Raw genomic sequence first — 21,550 nt, forward strand, 5'->3', positions numbered from 1 at the left:
CCCATAAACATGCACACTATGCTCAACAATAAGCACTCAATATACTGAATGAACAAACATATGAATGTTGAATTAACTAAATAACAGCATTTATATTTAGAATTTCCCTTCACTCACTTCAACTTTTAAATTTCAGATTTGGGGATGCACTGAGTCCATGGGAAATGCCATCGAACCCACATATTACTGCTCATATTTCTCACAGGGGTGAAAGTACATGACTGACATGCAAACAAATGAGCTAAATCAGTGAGAATTACCTAACAGCCTCACCCCCATATGTTACATAAAATAGTAAAGTAAAAAGACCAGAAGAGAATTCCAGTTGTGATTTTACCACTCGGTGGTTAAATAATCTGAGTTATAATTTCTTTACCTTTAAAGTGGAGGTGACACTAACTTCAAAAATTATGAGGATTTAACATGACAAAGTATTTGAAAAGTTCTCTGTACACCAAAACCCACTATGCATTCATGCATCCACTGAGCAACACTGTGACACTGCTTTAGAAACTAGGTGTGCAGCAGTGAGCAAAACAAAATATATAACCTAATGTGGGGGCAGACAGACAATAAGAAAGTAAATAAGAAATAATAACAAATGTATCAAAGAAGATAAGGGAATTAAAGAATGGAAGATAGAAGCTTTTTGCTGTTTTATACAGAGCTATTAGGAAAGGCCTCACTGAAAAGGTGATTTCTGAGGAGAATCCTGAAATCAAACTGAAAGCCATTACGGATATCTCAAAGGACATTCTGGGCAAATGTATACAGCAAGTACAAAGGCTGTGAGACAGAAATGTTCCTGACATCTTTAAAAACAGTAAGAAGACTAATGAGAACAAAGGGGATGGTTAAGTAGGAAATAAAGTCAGAGAGGCGGGGGGAGACATTTGGGGGTGCCAGATCTTGGAGGGTTCTATAGCCAATTTAAGAAGACTTTGGCTTTTACTCTAAGTAAAATGGACAGCTACCGGAGGGTAAGCACTTTAACATTCAGTACGGAGGTAACGGCAAATAACAGACTATTGCAATTATACAGGAAAAGATAACTTACACCAGGGTAGCAGCTGTTGAGGTGGTAAAAGAAAACAGATTCTGTACATTTATTTAGTAGGTGACAAAGTCTGTTACTGAATCAAGTATAGAGTATGGTATTATAAAGAAGAGTAAAGGTGAATCCAATTCTTTGGTCTAAGTAAAAGAAGGATGGAGTTGCCATTAGCGCAGATGAAGAAGACTGTACAGACCAAATTTGGGTACAGAGAAAAGAAGATCAGTTTTGACCATCTTAGTTCAAGATGCCTATTTAGACATCAAAATGGAGATTTTTTTTTTAAAATAAATTTATTTATTTATTTTTGGCCGCATTGGGTCTTCGTTGCTGCAAGCAGGTTTCTCTGTTTGCGGTGAGCGGGGGCTACTCTTCGATGTGGTGCGCGGGCTTCTCATTGTGATGGTTTCTCTTTGTTGCGGAGCACGGGCTCTAGGCGCACAGGCTTTAGTAGTTGTGGCACGCAGGCTCAGTAGTTGTGGCGCACCGGCTTAGTTGCTCCGTGGCATGTGGGATCTTCCTAGACCAGGGCTCGAACCCATGTCCCCTGCATTGGCAGGTGGATTCTTAACCACTGTACCACCAGGTAAGTCTCAAAATGGAGATTTTTATAGGCTTGATGTGGGGAGAAGACTTAACAAGGGATAAAATACCAGTAGATACAGTCACTGGCTTTATTAAAAAGAAGGAAAATTGAAAGCAAGTCCTACTTAGGAAATAAGTGGAATTTGAAAGGTGACAAAAAGACACTCTAAACAAGAAAGGCTAAGAATATTTGACAAAATGAAAGGGCAGTCATTTCATTATAAAAACTGAAACATCACACTTCCCTAGAGAAGCAAAGCTTTTCCTGAAATTGACTACTAAAAAGATACTAATCTTGAGATTTTATATAGAAACCACTGAGTAATAGAATAGATTATAAGTTTACCACATTCCTAAATATAATAGGGGCTTTTTTTTATAGCTTTTATACCACGGTTCTTCAATGAAAACTGAGGGCATAAAAATAAACTACCCTAAGGCTCAGGTAATACTGTCTACCTACTGTCTAGAGTCAGAATTATCTTCTTAGCAGTAATAGCTAGAATTTAACTAGTCAAACCATGAACATCATCCCATATACTTCAGTTTATTTATTAAAAGAGGAGAAGAGAAGAGCTCTACTAAATGTAAAGGAGTGTAAGAAGAAACTGTAAAATAAACAAATGCAGTGGATATGGCATTCTAATACTGTAAGCAAAAAACAAATTAAAAAATTTATAATGTACAGTTGGTAATTCTTGTAACAGTTACCAGAAACATACACCATTTTACTGACTAAAAAAGACTATCAAAACACCAGTTATACATAGAAGATGTTATATTTTGTTAGGACACAGGAATAGTGGACATGAATTCTCTAAGTCATAATGCATAAGATATCAAACTCTTAAATTAAAACTTAAAGGACTCTATGCCTTTATCACTAAAGTTCTAAAGACCTTATAAAGCACTCACTTCCTGGCATTTATATCAATATGCAAAAACTTTCTGCCTAAAACTTAGAGTTAAAAAAAAAAAGGAATTACAGTGTACTTCAACCACTGACTTCCCACCCCATAATCACAAAGCTCCACATTTAGAATGCACTGCTATTGGCAAGGGGTTAAGCAAGCAAGGAAGTACATTTTTAACAGATATGATTCTGCAAGGTTACTAAAATTCTAAGAAGGCTGAATACTGCAAGGAATGCCCAAAGTATTTATAATTATGAAAGTAATGAACTACATCCAAATTTAAATTTGTCTTTTGCTACTGGTTCCACATGGACTTTAAATTTTGTACATACTTTAAGGGCTCAGTTTACAAGGCATCATAAAGATGATGGAAATGTCCTGCACATTTATTGTGGTAGTGGTTTTCATGGATGTATATACAGTTGTCAAAATCATCAAATTGTGTATTTTACATATACACAGTTTACTGTATGTAAGTTATATTTCCAATAAGGTTAATTTTTTTAAATGTCACAGAAACTAGTTTGAAGGCTCTCTCACTGGCCAAACCTGGCAGTATCAAAATAAATAATAATGGCAATAATAGATTAATACCTAGTGAATAAAAAAGAAACAACTGATGAGTCCACGCTGATTTAAAAAAAAAAAAAAAAAACAACTGGGGAGAAAGCAAAATACTTCTCTATAGAAGAATGTCAAATAATAAACAGATGGGATGATGGAATTAGAAAATCATCATTCTGCAACTATCACAGTAATAACTGATTCAGGCAAAATTTATCTGTGGATGCTTTAACTGCTGAGTGAAAGCTTGATGAGGAATGAGATATTTACATAGTCTCAAAGTACCTCCCCACAAGACACTTATCAATTAGAGGGAAAAAAACAGTAAACTTACAGTAGCAGCACAGCTTTAACCAAGTAATCAAATTTAACATCACCAATAATAAAAGACACAAAGTACACGTGTCCTCCATACAATACAATGAGACATCATCATCCTGTAGCCCTATCAGTAAAATATAACCTGAAACTAAACATGAAGAATCAGAAGAAAAATCTAAACTGGGATCCATTATACAAAATAACCAGCCTAAACTCTTTAAAAATGTCAAGGTTGGGCTTCCCTGGTGGCGCAGTGGTTAAGAATCTGCCTGCTAATGCAGGGGACACGGGTTCGAGCCCTGGTCTGGGAAGATCCCACATGCCGCAGAGCAGCTAGGCCCGTGAGCCGCAATTACTGAGCCTGCGCGTCTGGAGCCTGTGCTCCGCAACAAGAGAGGCCGCGATAGTGAGAGATCCGTGCACTGCGATGAAGAGTGGCCCCCGCTTGCCACAACTAGAGAAAGCCCTCGCACAGAAACGAAGACCCAACACAGCCATAAATAAATAAATAAATAAAAATTTAAAAGGTCAAGGTCAAGAAAAACAGAGAAAGGTTGGGGATCTATTCTAAACAAAAGAAACTTAAATTCTCTGCATGGTCTTGTCTAGGAGAAAAAAATAGCTATGTAAAGTATACTAGAACAATTAAGAATTCTGTATATGGACTGTGAATTAAACAGTATTGGTAATATTAAATATCTTGATTTTGATAACTATACTGTAGTTATAAGAGACTGTCCTTGTTCTTAGGAAATACATGCTGAAGTACTTAGGTAAAGGAAAAAAAGACCCCCAGATTTTTAAATAGAAATTGAGTAATAAATTAGCAAATGAGGCAAAATGTTAACAATTGGTGGTGAATCTGGATAAAGGGTATATGGGACCTCTCTATTTTTGCAATGTTGCTCCAAGTTAAAAAAAAAAGTTTCAAGAAGAAAAAAAAAATCACTGTACTGCAGTTTAAAGGATGGACCCATAAAGTGAGAGGTAGTGAGCAAAAGTACACAGGAATGAGATCAGAAACAGAAAATTCTTAGAAGTCTTGAGTCTTCTAAGAATATGTATGTAGAATAATATTAAGTGGTAATTTCTAAAAGTTTTAGGTTTCTCTGTTACAGAATGAGGGGGTGGTACTAGGACTTCGTAGCTCTAAACCTAGATGTCTGTGAGCTTGCTCTATCATTTCATGCCCTATTCTACCATTTCATTACTTGACTTTTTTCAAAGCTCAACACTTTCTTGAGAAGAAGGAGAAAAAACTGCATAAATCTTTCATGTGCAAACAAACCATAATTATGGATGAGGATAAAAGTTTCAGAGAACTTTCTTAATGAGGTTTAAAATGGTAGAACTAAAAATGCATCACAAAAACTTTAGGAATTATCTCAACAATGATTTCTAGATACCTTTTATAAATTATGTTTAACATTACCATCTATTAAATGTAAAATTATTTAATTTTTTTCTCTAAAATTTATTCCCTTACCATTGAGGACAGTGAGGCTTACAAATGCATTTGCTACACATAACAACCTTATAATGCTTTCCTACTTAATTTCAAAATATTGAAGGTACTGACAAAAAGAAGCAAAAGAAACTAGGTTCAAAACAATCTGCAATGTTACAAGCATTATGCTTAGAAACTATCTTGCTAGTTCACAGAACAGTCCTCTTAGGTAAAAATTATTATTCCCATTTTGCACACTAAGTAACTACAGTTAAGCAAAGATGACCAAACCACAGTCCCTGCCATCATGGAGCCCAACATCCTAGATAGATTAAAAAACAGAAGTGTCCACTGGAATGCAATATGAAGTACTAGGTACAGAAGCAGTCTGGACAACCTTAAGACTTCATCTCATTGTTTTGAATGATATATAGTTGCTATGGTCTGCAAATTTGTGTCCCTGCAAAATTCTTATGTTGAAATCCTAACCCCACAAATTAAGAGGTGGGGCTTTTGAGAGGTGATTAGGTCATGAGGGCAGAACCCTCAGGAATGGGATTAGTGCCTTACAAAAGAGGCTCCAGGAGATCCCTTGCCTCTTCCACCATGTGAGGACAAAGTGAGAAGTCACCACCCATGCACCAGGAAGAGGGCCTCACTAGAACTCAACTATGCTGGCTCGCCTTGATCTTGGACTTCCCAGCCTCCAGAACTGTGAGAAATAAATTTCTGTTGTTTATGCTACCCAGTCTGTGGTGTTTTGTTACAGCAGCCCTAATGGACTAAAACAATAGTCTTCGTGTCTTGACATTACACTGCCTTTGAAAAAAAACAGCGATACTGGCAACCTTAAGGTTGTATGTCTACACCTCAGTATCTGAGTCTATCTAACCATTATAAAACTGCCAAATAATACTAGTTAATGCAAGCACAAAACCCTGAACATTCTCACTACACATACTTTTCCATAAAGAAAAAGATCTACTTATCCCTACACTACCACTTATGAATTTAGTTTCTCTTAAAAAAAAAAATTCTCCTAAATCCCACAGCAATTCACAGACGTAAAAAAAAATTACATCTAGCTTTGGGATAAAATATTTTTCAATCGTACTTTTGAATAGTGAACAAATTTAAGATTAATTTATAGGTGAGTCTCTAAATGACAGAGATCACAAAATAATTAAATGACATTCTGGCTGCACATGGAAAACAAAATCTATTATGTGAATATAGAAAACAACCAAAGGAAGATTTGTTTTAAACTTCTACTATTTCTGAAGTAGTTCGGCCATTTGCAAACTCTGGGCAAAATTGTATATAAGTAGGTCTTAAGTGGAAAGAAATCAGATAACATAAGTAGTATTATTTCATAATAAGGGAGGGAGGCAGGGAGGGAGGGAGGCAGGGAGGCGGGAATTATCTCAACAACGACTATACATTTACTTCAGGTTGAAGCAGACATCGGAAGGAAAAATAGTAAATTATTTGCCTAGACATTTAGGCAAATATTCACTTTAAGTCCCTGTCATAAAGTGCTTTTTTAAGGTAGATAAAATTAAGCTCTTAGTTCAAAAGTAAGACTAGAGTTTTAAAAAATACAAAATAAACACTAGATCAAATATAAAGTTTATTTAAATTTATTCAAATTTTTAAAATAGTCTACCTGAATCATCCTGGGCTTCATGAGTTTCACCATCATCTGTTACCTCTAATTCTTTCACAAAATTTGAGGGAAACAGTCCCAACTTGTTGTTCAGGGTTCCACTCCACCAGCCTTCTTCTACCTGAAAGAGTTCACAACTCAAAGATAATAAAAATTTCTCTTAAGTTTTCACTTCCCCCAAAGAAAAACTGAGCCATAGAAGTGAATGAGAACAAAGTTAGTGATGCAAAATAACCCCTTTAAATCTACAAGAAAACACAAAGGGAAAAAATATATTTTGAGTAGATTAAATCTGTGTGGATTGGATTAATCATATATGGGATTAGTCATATATCAATAGCACTTTGCAACACTTAACAACGAGAATTTATGATCAACTGTAATCTATGAAGCAAGTAATTTTCATGAAAGTATCAGATAACCAAGAATAATGTATTAACAGCAACAAGGAGATAGCTCTCTTCTGGAATGTCACTGTTTTAAACACTATGGAGCCTCCGTCTGTAGTTATGACATACATTATTTAAGCATTTGGAAATATCTGATTTGGAAAAAGTTTTATGAATATAAGAATATAACTTCCTAAATGGCATAAAAAATTACTAAGTAATTTATCTATTTTACTTGAACAGTGAGTCTTAACCCAAGTATGGAAAAGAATCACTTATTTTTAAAAGTCCAGATGCCAGGCTCTACTGAACACTCCCTCCCAACCCCAACCAGAAATATTTCTCAGGAACCAAACTCCTCAGAAAAATGTTTACATTCACAAATAATGAGGCTTATTATTATTTAATAATAATAAGTTATTTATGAAGTTATTTAATAATATTAATAACTTTAAAAATGTATAATTTCTTCTAAGGATGCTAAGAGGTCTTAATAAGTAAAAATAATTTTTTAAAGAGTAAACTATTTACTATCAAAATTCACTTGACAGCAGTACATGCAATATCATAGCTAGAAAAAGCTCTTTTTTCTGTTTAAAATATTTAAAAAATTTTTTTCATCTCATCACAGTCACAAAGGAAACTTTAATAAGTTATTCATCCAACAGGCACTATGTACAAGTCATGGTGTTAACTGATAGGAAAATATTCAAATTTGCACATGAGACATCTCTGTCCTTGAATAAAACAATCTAAAGAAGAAAACAAACAATAAGCAGATAGTTACAATACAATGTGAGAGGTGTTATAACAAAAGTGTGAACAAAATGCTGTAGGAGCACAAAGGAAAGGCATATACGAATCAAAAAATGCTCCCCTAAAAGGAAATAACAAAAGAGCTGGACAGTTAAGGCTAAATGAGAGTTTACCAGACACAAAGCATGTGAAAAATGTGGTACCATAAAAATGAAGGACTTATTAATGGAATATATAGCTGAAATGCGAGGTGCCTAGAATACATGCTATTTAAGAGAGAAATAGAAGGCAGTAAATATGAAGAGTTTAGAAGTTTTAGCAGACTTAAGGAGGCACCAAAGGATAGAGAGTTCTTCAAACCAGGTGTGATGGAAATACGTAGACCAAACTGGAACAGGTACAACAAAGAGAACGTCAAACTGTTAACTACACCTGGAATCCCAAATTGACAGCAATTGGGTAGTTAGGGTAAATAACTCTATAAAATTCCTATTAATTAAGGAATTCTTAAAAGGCAGGGTAGTATAGTGGTAAAGAGCACCGACTCAAAAACAAATTGTGTGAGTTCGGATTCTGGTGCTCTGCACGCCAGGCATATGAACTTGCGCAAAAATACCTGAAACAAGATCACCTAACCCACATGCTCATCTACATGTAATCTGGACAGTCCTCCCACCGATTAAGTGGCAGGCTTTGTCCCCACCCCCTTCAATCTTGCTGGCTTATGACTTTCTTTTAACCAACAGAATGTGGTGAAAGTGATACTATCACTTCCAAGGTTGGATTATAAAAGGCTATCACTGTGTTCACTGAAATGCTTACACTTAGAGCCCTGAACTGCCATGTCATAAGTCCTACTATCCTGAGACACCTGGGAGCCCAATACAGTGAGAAAGCCAAGCCGAATGGAGAGGGTACATAATGGCTTTCCATAGGGAGTCCTGGTCTTTGAGGCTTCTAGACACTAGACATGTCAGTGAAGGAGCCTTCCTATGATTCTACCAGTACCCAACTTTGAACCTTTCCAGTTGAGGCCCCCAGACATCACAGAACAGAGACAAGCCATCCCTCTGTGCCCTATCTGAATTCTGGACCCACACAACCAACAAACCTAATGAAACAGTTGTTCTTTGCCACAAAATTTAGAATGGCGTGTCATGCAGCAACAGTAGATAAGCCAATCACTTATCTCTGTGATTCAATCTCTTGTTTGTAAAATAGGAGTAAAAATTCCTATCTCCTTAGGTTGTTTAGAAACTTAAAGGAAATAATAAGTGTGAGACACTTAGAATGGTGCTTCAGACATAATATAGGCTCGATAAACACTATTATTATTGCCACCTGGTAGAAATAAACCAGAACTGCCTTTTGTCTAAACACATTGGAGTTTAACATAAACAAGAGGTAAATTACATATTAGCACACAAAATCAATCTCAGTGGCAATACATGATATCAAAACATATACTTTGAAAATGGCATCTTTAGCCGCTAAATAAAACTTTAATATTTCTTTAACGGTTAAAGCAGAGATATGAAAAGTTATTTTTTTAAATATTTTAAAATCTCATTCTAAGATATTAAGATGAGGGAAAGTGCTTTTGGGTTAATATTTGAATGTGATAATTCAAACAAGACAAAGTTTTTTAAAACATTCTGCTTTTGTATACCTTTGCTGTGCAAAAGGTAAAAATCCTTCTATTTTTATGGCTTGTGCCTAAAGTGAATTAAGAATCAAAGAAAAGGTTTATATTCTTAGCTACTTAGATTACATTAATTTTAGCTAAAAAAAGCTTATTTTATTCTTAAAGTCAACAGATACAAATTCAGTACACAAATATTAGGCATAGCAAGGATGAATAAAGCTTTATTTCTACAGATAAGACAGCCTTACTTTAAGTCATTAAAGATCCATTTTAAAGTCTGTATCTTAAAATTAAAAAAAAAAAATGAAACTGGAAAAATAAATTTAACAAATTAGTATTCTTACAAAGCATTTTTCTAATCCCCAGAGCATCAATTCCAATTGCTGCTTTATCTCTAAAACACATTTTTGCCTTACCTCTTCGCTAATATCAATAGTATCTCCCACTTTCAGCTCCAGTTCATCCTCATTTTGTGGAATGTATTCAAAGAGAACTTTACACTGACGCTTCTTGGTCTCTAAAGGAGGTAACATACAAAAATTAAGAAAAATCATGAAAACAAACAGTAGCACATTTATTTACATACTATGCTTATCGTCATAGGATTTGCATGTATGAATAAAAACAGTACGTGGAAACACTCTCAACAGCTAACCACAGTCTACTCTGGCTGGCTTTCCACCTTGTCCCCACGCTACAATCTCTTCATCCCAAAATAAATTCACACCAACTACAAATAAGGTGGGCTCCCAGCAGTGAAATCTATTTATGTATCTGATCCCACTGATTATACAAAAGTAAAATATCCACTGCTAATTTTGAGACTGGAAACAGCGACAATAAAAGACACTGTTGGCACAACAAATTTATCACAGCCAAATCCTCCAAGCCAGTGATTTTCAGGATACTTCCTGATCAAAGCTACGGATACTTAAAATGCACTAATTTAAGAGTAGCTGTGTCAAAAAAAAAAAAAAAAAAAAAGACAAAATGCACAAATCTAAAATGTATTTTATCTTCTTTAAGCTCTATTTTCTGACATAAAAATCAAACTCAGGTGAAGGTAAAAATAATTTTACTTTAGCTTTTCAAACAAGCTTTATTTATTCAGACAAGTAGTGTTCAGGAAATGTAGGCCTTTAAAAAATGTAACGATTCTTTTTAATGAGTATGAGTATCTTTTTAAATGATTTAAAGTGAAGAAAGAGTATTAATTAGCCCTCCCGCCCCCAAGCATATATATCAATTAGCTTTGAGCAACCTAGTTATATATGTTTTCTGTGAAAACACTGAAATTTTATTGATATACTGCAAAAGACATTCACACCAAAATTTACTAAGTATGTGAGCAATTTTAGAAGCATAGAGACGAAAGTACTTTTACCATGCATTTCAGAAATTTCCCCAAAACGTGAAATCAGTACATATTAATAGTACAGAACAAAAAAAGTAATTCGTAATTGTTTACATTTCACAAGCCAGTGTCCCATGTCTTACAAAATGCTATTCAGAACTTCAAATAATAGTAAATGTAAATGTCTGAAAAAAGAAATTGAAATTTAAACATGCACCCTCCTCTGCCCAATACTTTCATTTAAGCTGTTAGTGAACCACACGAGAGAATCAGTATTATATCTTCTCTGAGAGCAGGTCCCCCGCCATTTGTACGTGGGCAACACACATTTGTGCAGCTCTTTTGCTTGCTATTATTATGTGCTATGTTTTATGAAAGAGACAATACAACCGAGCACACACTGCAGGTGGCCAACAATCTCAGGGAAAGCCAGTGCAGCTCAGGAGGCCTGGCCGCCGAGCCAAAGCCCTCCCCAGTGGAAGCAAAAGCTGTATCTACAGAAATGGACACCGGATGAGGACATTAAAAGAGCTTTGCAGAATCAGAACCTTTGCCAGCAAAGACACCAGAACTTCACACTTCCCAAACAGCCTGCCCTATTTAGCCAAGAAAAAGGAAAATCACTCCCCGTACACTTCATGTGCCAATCGGACACCTGCCAGTTAACCCACGGGAGTCACGGCGGCAGCAAGGATGCGCTCCTGGCAGCTGTCCCGGCTGGATGCCGCGACCTCCCACAGAGGACAGCGGCCTGACCCCGCCCAGCAGCACTCGGGGCCCCTGAGGCCAGGTGAGGCCCCACAAGGAGCCGAACGTCTTATCTTACAGATGAGGAAACTGAGAGCCAGAGGGTGATCCACGCCTGCTCACGGGACACGACAGTTGACAACAGAGTTTACCTCTCATTTAGGTGGCAGTTTACACCTGGGACATACACAAACTTGGGCACCTGTGCTTTCTGATGTATAAAAAGAATAAAGATCTTGGGGGCAGTCCCAACAGTCATGTCCTATCAATGCTCTTTTCCACTTAACCTAGTTATAGTTTAATCAAAAGCTTTGTTTTTGTTGTTTTTCCTTTCACACTAGCATAATTCTCCAGAGTGTCTTCTTCCAAAATAGTGTGCAAAATTATCTGCAAAGGAGTTTTTCATTTTTCAAAGGAAAATCCACATTGGATGAAAACATCTAAACAGCCCCTACTATTGCTACAAAATGTGAGTCATTTATTTAAAAAAGAAAAAGTTTTCATATGATTCCATATTTTTATATGGTTCACTCATAAGTTAAGGTGAGTGCCTATATTAAACTTATCTATTAACTGGCAGCACAATTAAAGGAATTTGGAGATTCTTCACATTTCAAATGGCACATACAATGTCTACCCATACATATTGGTCAATAAATATTTACTGAATTTCTAAAATGTATCAGAACCTTTACTAAGCAGAAAAGAAAGTGCATGTAAGAGTAGAACTGTCAATAAAAGGATACGCGAAATTCAATTTTTAAAAATAACTATAACGAGTATTTTTTCTTAAGTAACCTCCATATAGCTTTTCGGATCTACAAAGAAATTAATGATAAAGTTTTTTTTTTTAATCAGTATTTTATAAGTAAAGCCATTAACAAGGAAGAGGATAAAGAAAGTACAACAAAGACAGGGACATATTTTCGTCTTTTATGTACCAGTACCACTCCAAGTCCTTCGCAAACATCTCCCACACAAAAGGTCATAAAAACTTGTTATACATATCATTTTACCAGTGAGAAACAGGAACTCAGCAGTAATTGTCCAAGACTGCAAGAAAGAGGCAAAACTAGAAGACACCCACTTCTGACTCCTAAGCCTTTTATCTTCCCACTGTATCAGGCTGTCTCCTTTACAGATTAGAGTGCTTTAACAAAGCTCATGCACTCTAGTCACATTGGATCCTTACTCCCTGAAAATACCATGGACTTACTTATCTCCATGGGTCTTCCAAGGGCTGAAATTCTAACTAGAATAGAATGCCATACTCCCCAATCTTTACGTAAATGATATGTCCTACCTAAAGAAGAGCTTAAATACACCTTGCTCAATGACTCCAGTATAGAACTGCCCTTTCATTTGAATCTTAACTGCACATTATATATATATCTCTAGTATGGTTCTTAATAGTATAAAACACTGTAATAATAATTACAAACATTTATTGAGCACGCCTTATAATATTTACTTCACGTGTTAATACCTCTAAAACTCTATGAGGTATAATTACTATCACCCCTGTGTTACAGTAACTTGATGTTTTCCTCTGTTAAACTGTGAGTTTTGAATAATTATCCATACCCAGCTTTATTTGGCAGATTTGACTGTCCACACTAACATTGCTCTTATGGTCTTCATACCCACAGGTATTATGGTATTCAACACATAAATGTCAAATAACTTCAGAAAAACCTTTTAGAAATATTTTATATTTTTTGAAAAACAAAACCAAATTGTGTGAAATTACACACTAAAGTGACCTTCCTTGTTGTTTCTATTAAAACAGAAAATCCTGTATTTTCAAATGTAGGTCATCAAAAATGGCAAGTATTTCACGGTTCTAAAAAATAGATCTAAATATTCAGATCAAACAGAGTTCTTAAATTGTGGAACTATTTCTTATTGAAGAATATTGTTTTAATTTTTCCAGCAAATGCTAAAATAAAAAGCATACCACACTCAGAAGCTGGGAGGTTGAATGCTGAAATTTCAGAGATAGCAACAAAAAGATTTCTGATCCATTTTTGGTTCCATTTGGTTCTGGAAAGTATATCTTCAGATTTTATTATAGCATTTAAAATTTTCTAATACAAAAAAAATTTTTTTAATCAATTTTGTTCTCCAGTAAGCAAAGATAATCATCAAGAGTTAAGAAACATTAAGACTGAACCATTTGCTACATGGTTGAATCTTCTTTAAAATTTTTTTCTTATCCTCAGCAATAAAAAAATCATATTACTTAGGCCATTAAGTGAAAAATTCAAGCTATTCAAGATTCTAGCTATACTGCTGAGATATACTACTTAAGATAATCAAAATCTTAGAAAACATTATCGTCACCATCACGAATAAAAAATACTCATGTGCTTAGCGATGAGGTATCATGTCTACAACATACTTTCAACTGATTTAGTTTAAAAATGTATTTATACATGTATATAGAGATAAAGCCAATGTAACGAAATGTTAACAGCCAGCTTAGGTGAAGAATATACCATGTTTAGTGTACAATTATTATTTCAACTTTTCTGTAAGATTTTAAGTTTTTCAAAATAAAATACAAAATCAAAACACCCTACCCCATTCATTTGAGAGGCCACAGCTGGGGAGGAGTCAGTTGAGTGAGTCGTTTCCCCTTATAAGTCAGAATATTTTAATGTCAAAGAGCAGAGCCTGAAATAATATGTCCCCCCCCCTTTTTTAATGTCTGCTGTAAAGATGTATAGTCAGTGACCATATTTTGATGATATTCAGAACTTTCATTATCTTCTTCAAAAATGACTCAAAATTGGGAGGCATGCTATCAACTGTTCTCTGAGAATGAAACACTGTGTAGATTAGCATTTTAGTCAACTAATTTTTCATGTATCATTTCTTTCTGTATAACTACTAGTGATCTATCAGTATCAATCTAAATGTATCTTTTACATTCAAAATAATTATTAACTAGATGAAAAATCACTTCTGTAGCATGAGTTCCCACTAACAAGGAATACAAAGTTACAAGCACTGATGCCTTCCCTCACACATGCCATGAGTAGATTCATAACTGGCATCAATTTTTTTCCAAATGTAAAGTGAAATATCTACTAATATTCCACACTGTATGTTATATAGAATTGTGATGTTGAAAGATGTCATTTCTTTAGTGCAAGTAAACTACTCTACACCATTACTTTTGTGCCTGATTTTACAAGGGTCTCAACAGTAATGTCATTTGTACATGTTTTTGCTATGAGAAGCGTAAATTGGTTCTTTTCTGTAACTTTAGCAACTTATTGCAATCAACTTTGTCCTGGAAAATATTCTGTGCTCACTCTAGCTTAACTAGACACATGCTTAACTTACACACAATAGCAAAAGTTTCAATGGTTTTGTGACTAGACTTTGCAAAAAGGCCAACACTTTTTGGCTTTGGAGACTAGAGAAAAATAGCTAACAATTCCAGTCTCCAGATATCTATCATACTATCTATTTGAACTTCTCCTTTTAGTTGCTTAGACAAAATTCAACACACATGCAGATGCACCTGTCTTGGCACACAAAGATTTGAACTGAACCTTCACAATGCAGGCTTTATCATTACCAACGTTTAAAATGGTTTGGTTTTTTTTTTTCTAATATTAATGGTATTGATTAAAAGGGTATATACTACTATTTAACATTACAATGAACAGCTTCTGAATAACTGATCTATTCCATAAATTAAGGATATGATTCAAACTAACAGTAACAACGACAAAAAAAAATCTGATAAAAAAAAAAAAAAAAACATTAGCTGCTTTTCCTGGAAAAGTAATCTGAAAGCAAAAACAACCTGCATCCTGTTTTAAATGCTAGCTAGCACCAAATGACCAATTTAGCCTTTGCAGCACATGTACTTAAAAACAAATTATGGAGGATCCTTAGGAAAAAGCCTAAGCCTCCTGGCACCAACTATATAATGGTTTCTCCTTCTTACAGGAAAATGAATTATGACCAGGGTTCTCAAGGAAGGTAAATTTAGAGTCCTTTCCCATTAGGAGACAAAATAACCTTGACGTCCTTTGTCCAGCCTCTACTTAAGATGAAATTTGTCCCTTTATAGCTCAGTAAAGCTAAAGAAAGTAGTAAATAAGTTTTATAACAGAGGTCATAAATAACCCTTTTGTGGGTCTAAAATTCTCCTTGTGCATAGAAATTCTCTATAGAGGTTCACCTGTAGGATGTGGAAATACTGTTATCTATCCCCCAATCTCCAAACAGAGTTAAAGAGTCGAGGGCAACTAGAACTAGTAAACTGTCCACCTTCGGGCAGCAGGCTGAAAGCAGTATGGGTAATATCTAAATACTGTTTGTACATTGCATTTACTGGGAAACAAAGAACACGTATAACCCTTTATTGGTCTGTCTCAGTGACATGAAACCTGTTTTTTATGAAAATCTGTTTTCATTTTATGAAAATAATCAAAGGGTGATATAACCCAGAAAGTAGACATTTCGCCAAATTCATAGACAGTAGCATAGAAAGTAACAGGTTGAGATATGAGGAAACTATAAAAATCATAAATAGTCTTACATTTGTGAAATGTATATAAACAAAATTTCTTTATGTTATAGACTATTTGGTACATAAGGCATTTTAGTACCAACATCAAGCACAAGGGACCACAACATCAAAGACACTGATCGAAGATAAATGTGGTTAAATACTCATTTATAACTTATTAAATCAAATTGAACATAGTAGTCAGTATTCAGTCTCTCAAAGGGCTTCAGGTTTACTATGTTAAAACACTTTCCACTCCCATAAATGTAGTACTTCTTTGTATATGTTTAATGCTTTTTTGAGTAAGTCTTTCCAAGACTAAGTTTTTGAGAACAGCAATATTACCAGTCTTTTTTTCTTACAACTTTCTCACCAGCAACAAAATAAAACTCAAGAGTTTAAGTGATCTAAGGTTGTAAGACAGACTCAAAATCATGTCTGACTTTAAACATGGTGCTCTCTCTCTATGCTAAACTGTTCTCTTAACATATTTACACTGAATACTTAAAAAGCACTCTGCTGGGCCAGCCACCTTGGAAAACTGAATGTACATGTTCTCATGGCTAACTACTAAAGAAAACGTTTTATCAAATGCTTGCATCTATACTGCTTAAGGATAAGTAGACATTTTAGCATTCCATTAAATAAATGGTATTAAAGTAAATTTAAGGCAAAGTGTTAACTATTTAATAGAGTGTGTAAGACTAATAAGAAAACAATGTCTTATATCTTAATTTACAATCCCTACAGACAGCTGTCAGCAGCTCATGCTGGATTACCAGATGAAGACTGAATACATGGGCCAATAACTAGTAACATGAGAATAAGCAGGAAGTTTTTGTAGTCTGCTACAAAAGGTTGAGCTAATTTTTCTTACTATAACTTATGGACTGTTATAAAACAACATTCTATTTTGATTTAAATAAATAGGAAAAAAATTATTTACATACTCTTCTTAATGTTTTTGGTTTGTGGATGTGGCTGAATTCCTCCGGCTAGAAGTCCATAGGTGCTTATTCGTTGTACAAGACTTGCTACATTCCCTTGCCTTTCCCGTTTGATGGGCAAATTGTCATCCTTGGATTCTGTCTCTCTCTTAATTTCCTACAAAAGGGGAAATCAGCAAATAGGCAAATTAAGTTGTATTTTATTAAATTCTCAAATGTAAAATACCAAAACCAGGTACAGTGATTATTATATAAAACATAATATCAACAGTTTTCAACCTTTTTCTCTGCCCACACATATCTAAAGAATATCACACACTTTGGTAACAATGACTTATTAGGAGTTTAAGTCTTATCAGAACTAGAGATAGAGGTAAAGAAAGTGAGGCTGAAACACCACCTCTATCCCAACACACAAAGAAACCCTGCAATCATAAACAAACAATAAGACAAACAATAATTCTAAGTCAGGGTGGGCAAACTTTTTCTATAATGGGCCAGATCGTAAAATATTTTAGGATTTGCAAGCCATACAGTCTCTGTTGCAACAATGAACTCTGCCATTTGTAGTGCAAAAGCAGTCATATACTTAAATGAATGAACAGAGCTATGCTCCAACAAAATTTTATTTATGAACACTAAAATTTCAATTTCATATAATTTTTTACATGTCATTAAATACTGTTCTTCATTCGAATTTTTCCAACTATTTGTATAACTCTTAGCTAGCATTCTCAGCTCATGGACACTATAAAAACAGGTGGTGTTTAGATTTGGCCCATGGGCTGTAGTTTGATAAACCCTAAGTCATAGGTCTAACAGAAGATAGGTGAATCTTCATGAAAAGAAGTATGAAGTTTTATTGGAAGACATAAAAGAAGACATATGAAAGAGAAGTCATGCCATGTTCAGTGACTGAAAACTCATTATCATAAAGATAGCATTTTCCCCTAAAACTGACGCAATGATGCAATGCAAGTGAATAAATATATCACAGATTTGGAAGAGCAATTAAATAAACTGGTTCTAAATTTGTAGAGAAGAACAAAAGACCAAGAACAGCCAAAATACTTCAGTGAAAAGAAAGTGAGGGGACTTTTTTTTTTTTAACTAAGATATAAAGAAAAACTACATGATACTATAAATTAGTGTGTACTGGCATAAAAACAGACATACTGATAATGAAACAAAATAAAGAGTCCATAAACAGACAAACTTGATTTACAACAGGCAAAAAGTGAGGGGAAAAAACTGAATCTTAAAATACATGGTGCTTATAATGCTCCACATTTAGGTAGTAGGGAATGAAACTGGATTCCTACTTCACACATTTGATATTAAAATTAACAGTTTCTGTTCATTAAAAGTAACCACTGAAAATAAAGCAAATCACTAACCAGGAGGTATTTTTCACATATAAAGTTAACAAAGAATCTGAATCTCCAGGTGTTTATGTCTACTGCAATGTTAACTAGTTGTTACTCTCCCGCTGGTAGGATTTCAGATTACTTTGACTTCTTTATACTGTTCAGAAGTGTTTGATGTTTGCTTTGTTTGTGTTTTTTAACAAGGTATATCATTTTGCAAACAGAAAAAAAGTTTTCCATTTTGGGAAAACTGTTAAGTTGGTGAAAAACTGTGAAAATTATTAAAGTACAAATCATAGAAGACACACAAAACATTTCACACTATAGTGACTGCTTCATTTTTATTGGTAATGTACTTAAGGAAAAACACTTCAATTTGCTATTAATACATGACACACCATATGAAAACCTCACGGTTTTCAGACTGCACTAAATATTTTTCAATCTAATGAAAATATGAAATCTATGTAAAAACTGGTAGTTACAACCTCAACATGCCAAGGAGTATTCATTTTGTATTCTCCTGAACATCTCATGAGCCACCTACATTTTATTTATTTGTTTTTTTAAACATCTTTATTGGAGTATAATTGCTTTACAATGTTGTGTTAGTTTCTGCCGTACAGCAAAGTGAATCAGCTATATGTACACATATATCCCCAAATCCCTTCCCTCTTGTGTCTCCCACCCTCCCTATCCCACCCCTCTAGGTGGTCACAAAGCACCGAGCTGATCTCCCTGTGCTATGTGGCTGCTTTCCACTAGCTATCTGTTTTACATTTGGTAGTGTATATATAAGTCCATGCCACTCTCTCACTTCGTCCCAGCTTACCCTTCCCCCTCCCCGTGTCCTCAAGTCCATTCTCTATGTCTGCGTCTTTATTCCTGTCCTGCCCCTAGGTTCTTCAGAAACTTTTTTTTTTTTTTTTAGATTCCATATATATGTGTTAGCATACAGTATTTGTTTTTCTCTTTCTGACTTACTTCACTCTGTATGACAGACTCTAGGTCCATCCACCTCACTACAAATGACTCAATTCCATTTCTTTTTATGGCTGAGTAATATTCCATTGTATATATGTGCCACATCTTCTTTATCCATTCATCTGTCGATGGACACTTAGGTTGCTTCCATGTCCTGGCTACTGTAAATAGAGCTTCAATGAATATTGGGGTACTTGACTCTTTTTGAATTCTGGTTTTCTCAGGGTATATGCCCTCTTGCACTGTTGGTGGGAATGTAAAGTGATACAGCCACCATGGAGAACAGTATGGAGGTTCCTTAAAAAACTAAAAATAGAACTACCATACGGCCCAGCAATCCCACTACTGGGCTACCTACATTTTAAAAAGATAAAATAAAAACTAAAAAAGCTGAAAGCTATTGTTGGTACAGGAGACCAAGAACTTGGCTTGATATTCAAATCTTATTCCTCTAGGAAAAGAATTCCAATCTGACCAAATGTGAGACAGCAGACAGGTTCAAGAGACAGATGACCTGGGTATAAATCTTGGTTCTATTCTGTTCGCTAGCTAAATAACCAGATATTTGTGTTATCTTTTAATAAAAATTAACCACATAAACAAGTATGATATAGTAAGACAATGACAATGTCTCCCGCTTCTAAAAATATTAATTTACAACATATTGCTCAAGCTCTAGAAACATTTTGAGGACCTTCAATATTCACTGAGACATAATCAAATCCATGAGTATTAGGTATAATAAATCTTCTGAGGACAAAAAACACACAAGGGGAAGGAAAACAAAATAAAAATACATACAGTCTACACTGAATAGGGAAAACTCAGGTTTACAGCCTTCCAAATACATAGTGCCAACTAAGATGTTATCAAAAGTATCAAGCGACTTTCAGCTCTAAGTAAAATTACAAATAAGGTAAAGTCTGCTTTAGGCTCCACCCCCTCCACCTCTGGAACCTCTCCCTGCTACAATCTACTACCACCAGATCCACACACACACACACAAACACACACACACACACGAACTCCCTCTCTCTTTCTCTCTCTCTGTCTCATCAACCTATTCTCTTCCCTCATTCCTGGACACATTGTACCTCCACATTACTCTCTGGCTATCATGTTAAATAGCAATTATATTGAGTACCTATGAAGTGTTAGTAAGGCTTCCAGTGTTTCTTCCTTCTTCTGCCCTTTGTTTCCTTTTACCTAATCAGCCAGTAAATAAAACACATATTAACATTATAGCATCTCTTTCCTACAAACTTTGCTTCCTTTACTGACTTTGAAAATGACTCCAGGAGATACAGTAAAAGAGGTGTCTTCACTTGAGAAAGTATCATGTATTGAGAAAGCAGACTCAAAAAAACTAAATCTCATTCTACAAATGAGGGAAGCCTCCTACGCAACAGGTAATGTCAATACAAAATTCGCCAAGAAAAAAATACAATGTGGATAATCTCCATATAGATAAGAATGTACTATATTGATTTGCTTGGTTTCATAAGGATAAGAAAGTAGGATAAGGAGTATGAAGTAGCAAATTAAAGGAAAAGACGAGAAATATAAGCAAATGAGGGGGAGCTTTAAAAAGCCTGGAGAAGATATAGTTACTCTCCATCTACTAAGGTAATCAAATATACTTAATTCTGATTACACTAACCAAAAACAGATAAAAGGTTAATCAACAAGATTCACAAACCACTCCTTCATGTTGAAATATATCTATTTTACAATTTGGTTATCTGATCATGGCCAGTACATGACCATGATCTGAAAATAGAAAGCAATTACCCTCTACAACATAGAAGCAAAGGTCACAAAGAATAATAAAAACCAGATTAGACAGCAAGAGCTTCCTTTTCCTTCTCAAATGGAATAGACAGCTATCTTAATCACCAAATCCCTCAACAGAGGTACAGTCCTGCTTATGCTAAGTAAAATCTGAGGGATACAGTAGTCCCTCCTTATCCACAGGGTCCCAAGACCCCCAGTGGATGCCTGGAAATGCAGACAGTACTGAGTCTTACATATACTATGGTTTTTCCTACATATACATACCTAAGATAACGTTTAATTTATAAATTAGACACAGTAAGAGATTAACAACTGATAATAAAATAGAACAATCATAACAATATAATAAAAGTTATGTGAATGACATTTCTGTCTCTCTTTCGAAAAATCTTACAAATATAATGCCTTTTCCATCTTAACGAAGGATTTCTCACACACCGTGACCATAACTTTTCCAGTTTGAGGTGAGACAACAAAACTAGTAT

The 21,550-nt window shown here is 34.9% G+C and overlaps 1 protein-coding gene across 1 annotated transcript in view; it reads right to left on the minus strand.

Moving 5' to 3' along the window:
• The window catches only part of CD2AP (CD2 associated protein), a 111,394-nt gene that overhangs the window by 45,682 nt on the left and 44,162 nt on the right, over window positions 1-21,550 (minus strand). Inside the window, exons 3-5 of the mRNA XM_059938542.1 lie at window positions 16,924-17,077; window positions 9,758-9,858; window positions 6,552-6,672 (exon numbers count right to left, since the gene is read on the minus strand). Coding sequence (XP_059794525.1) covers window positions 6,552-6,672; window positions 9,758-9,858; window positions 16,924-17,077 — 376 coding nt within the window. The remainder of the gene's footprint in view (window positions 1-6,551; window positions 6,673-9,757; window positions 9,859-16,923; window positions 17,078-21,550) is intronic.

The sequence above is a fragment of the Balaenoptera ricei genome, chromosome 11 (assembly GCF_028023285.1).
Source record: "Balaenoptera ricei isolate mBalRic1 chromosome 11, mBalRic1.hap2, whole genome shotgun sequence".
NCBI classification, from domain to species: Eukaryota; Metazoa; Chordata; class Mammalia; order Artiodactyla; family Balaenopteridae; genus Balaenoptera; species Balaenoptera ricei.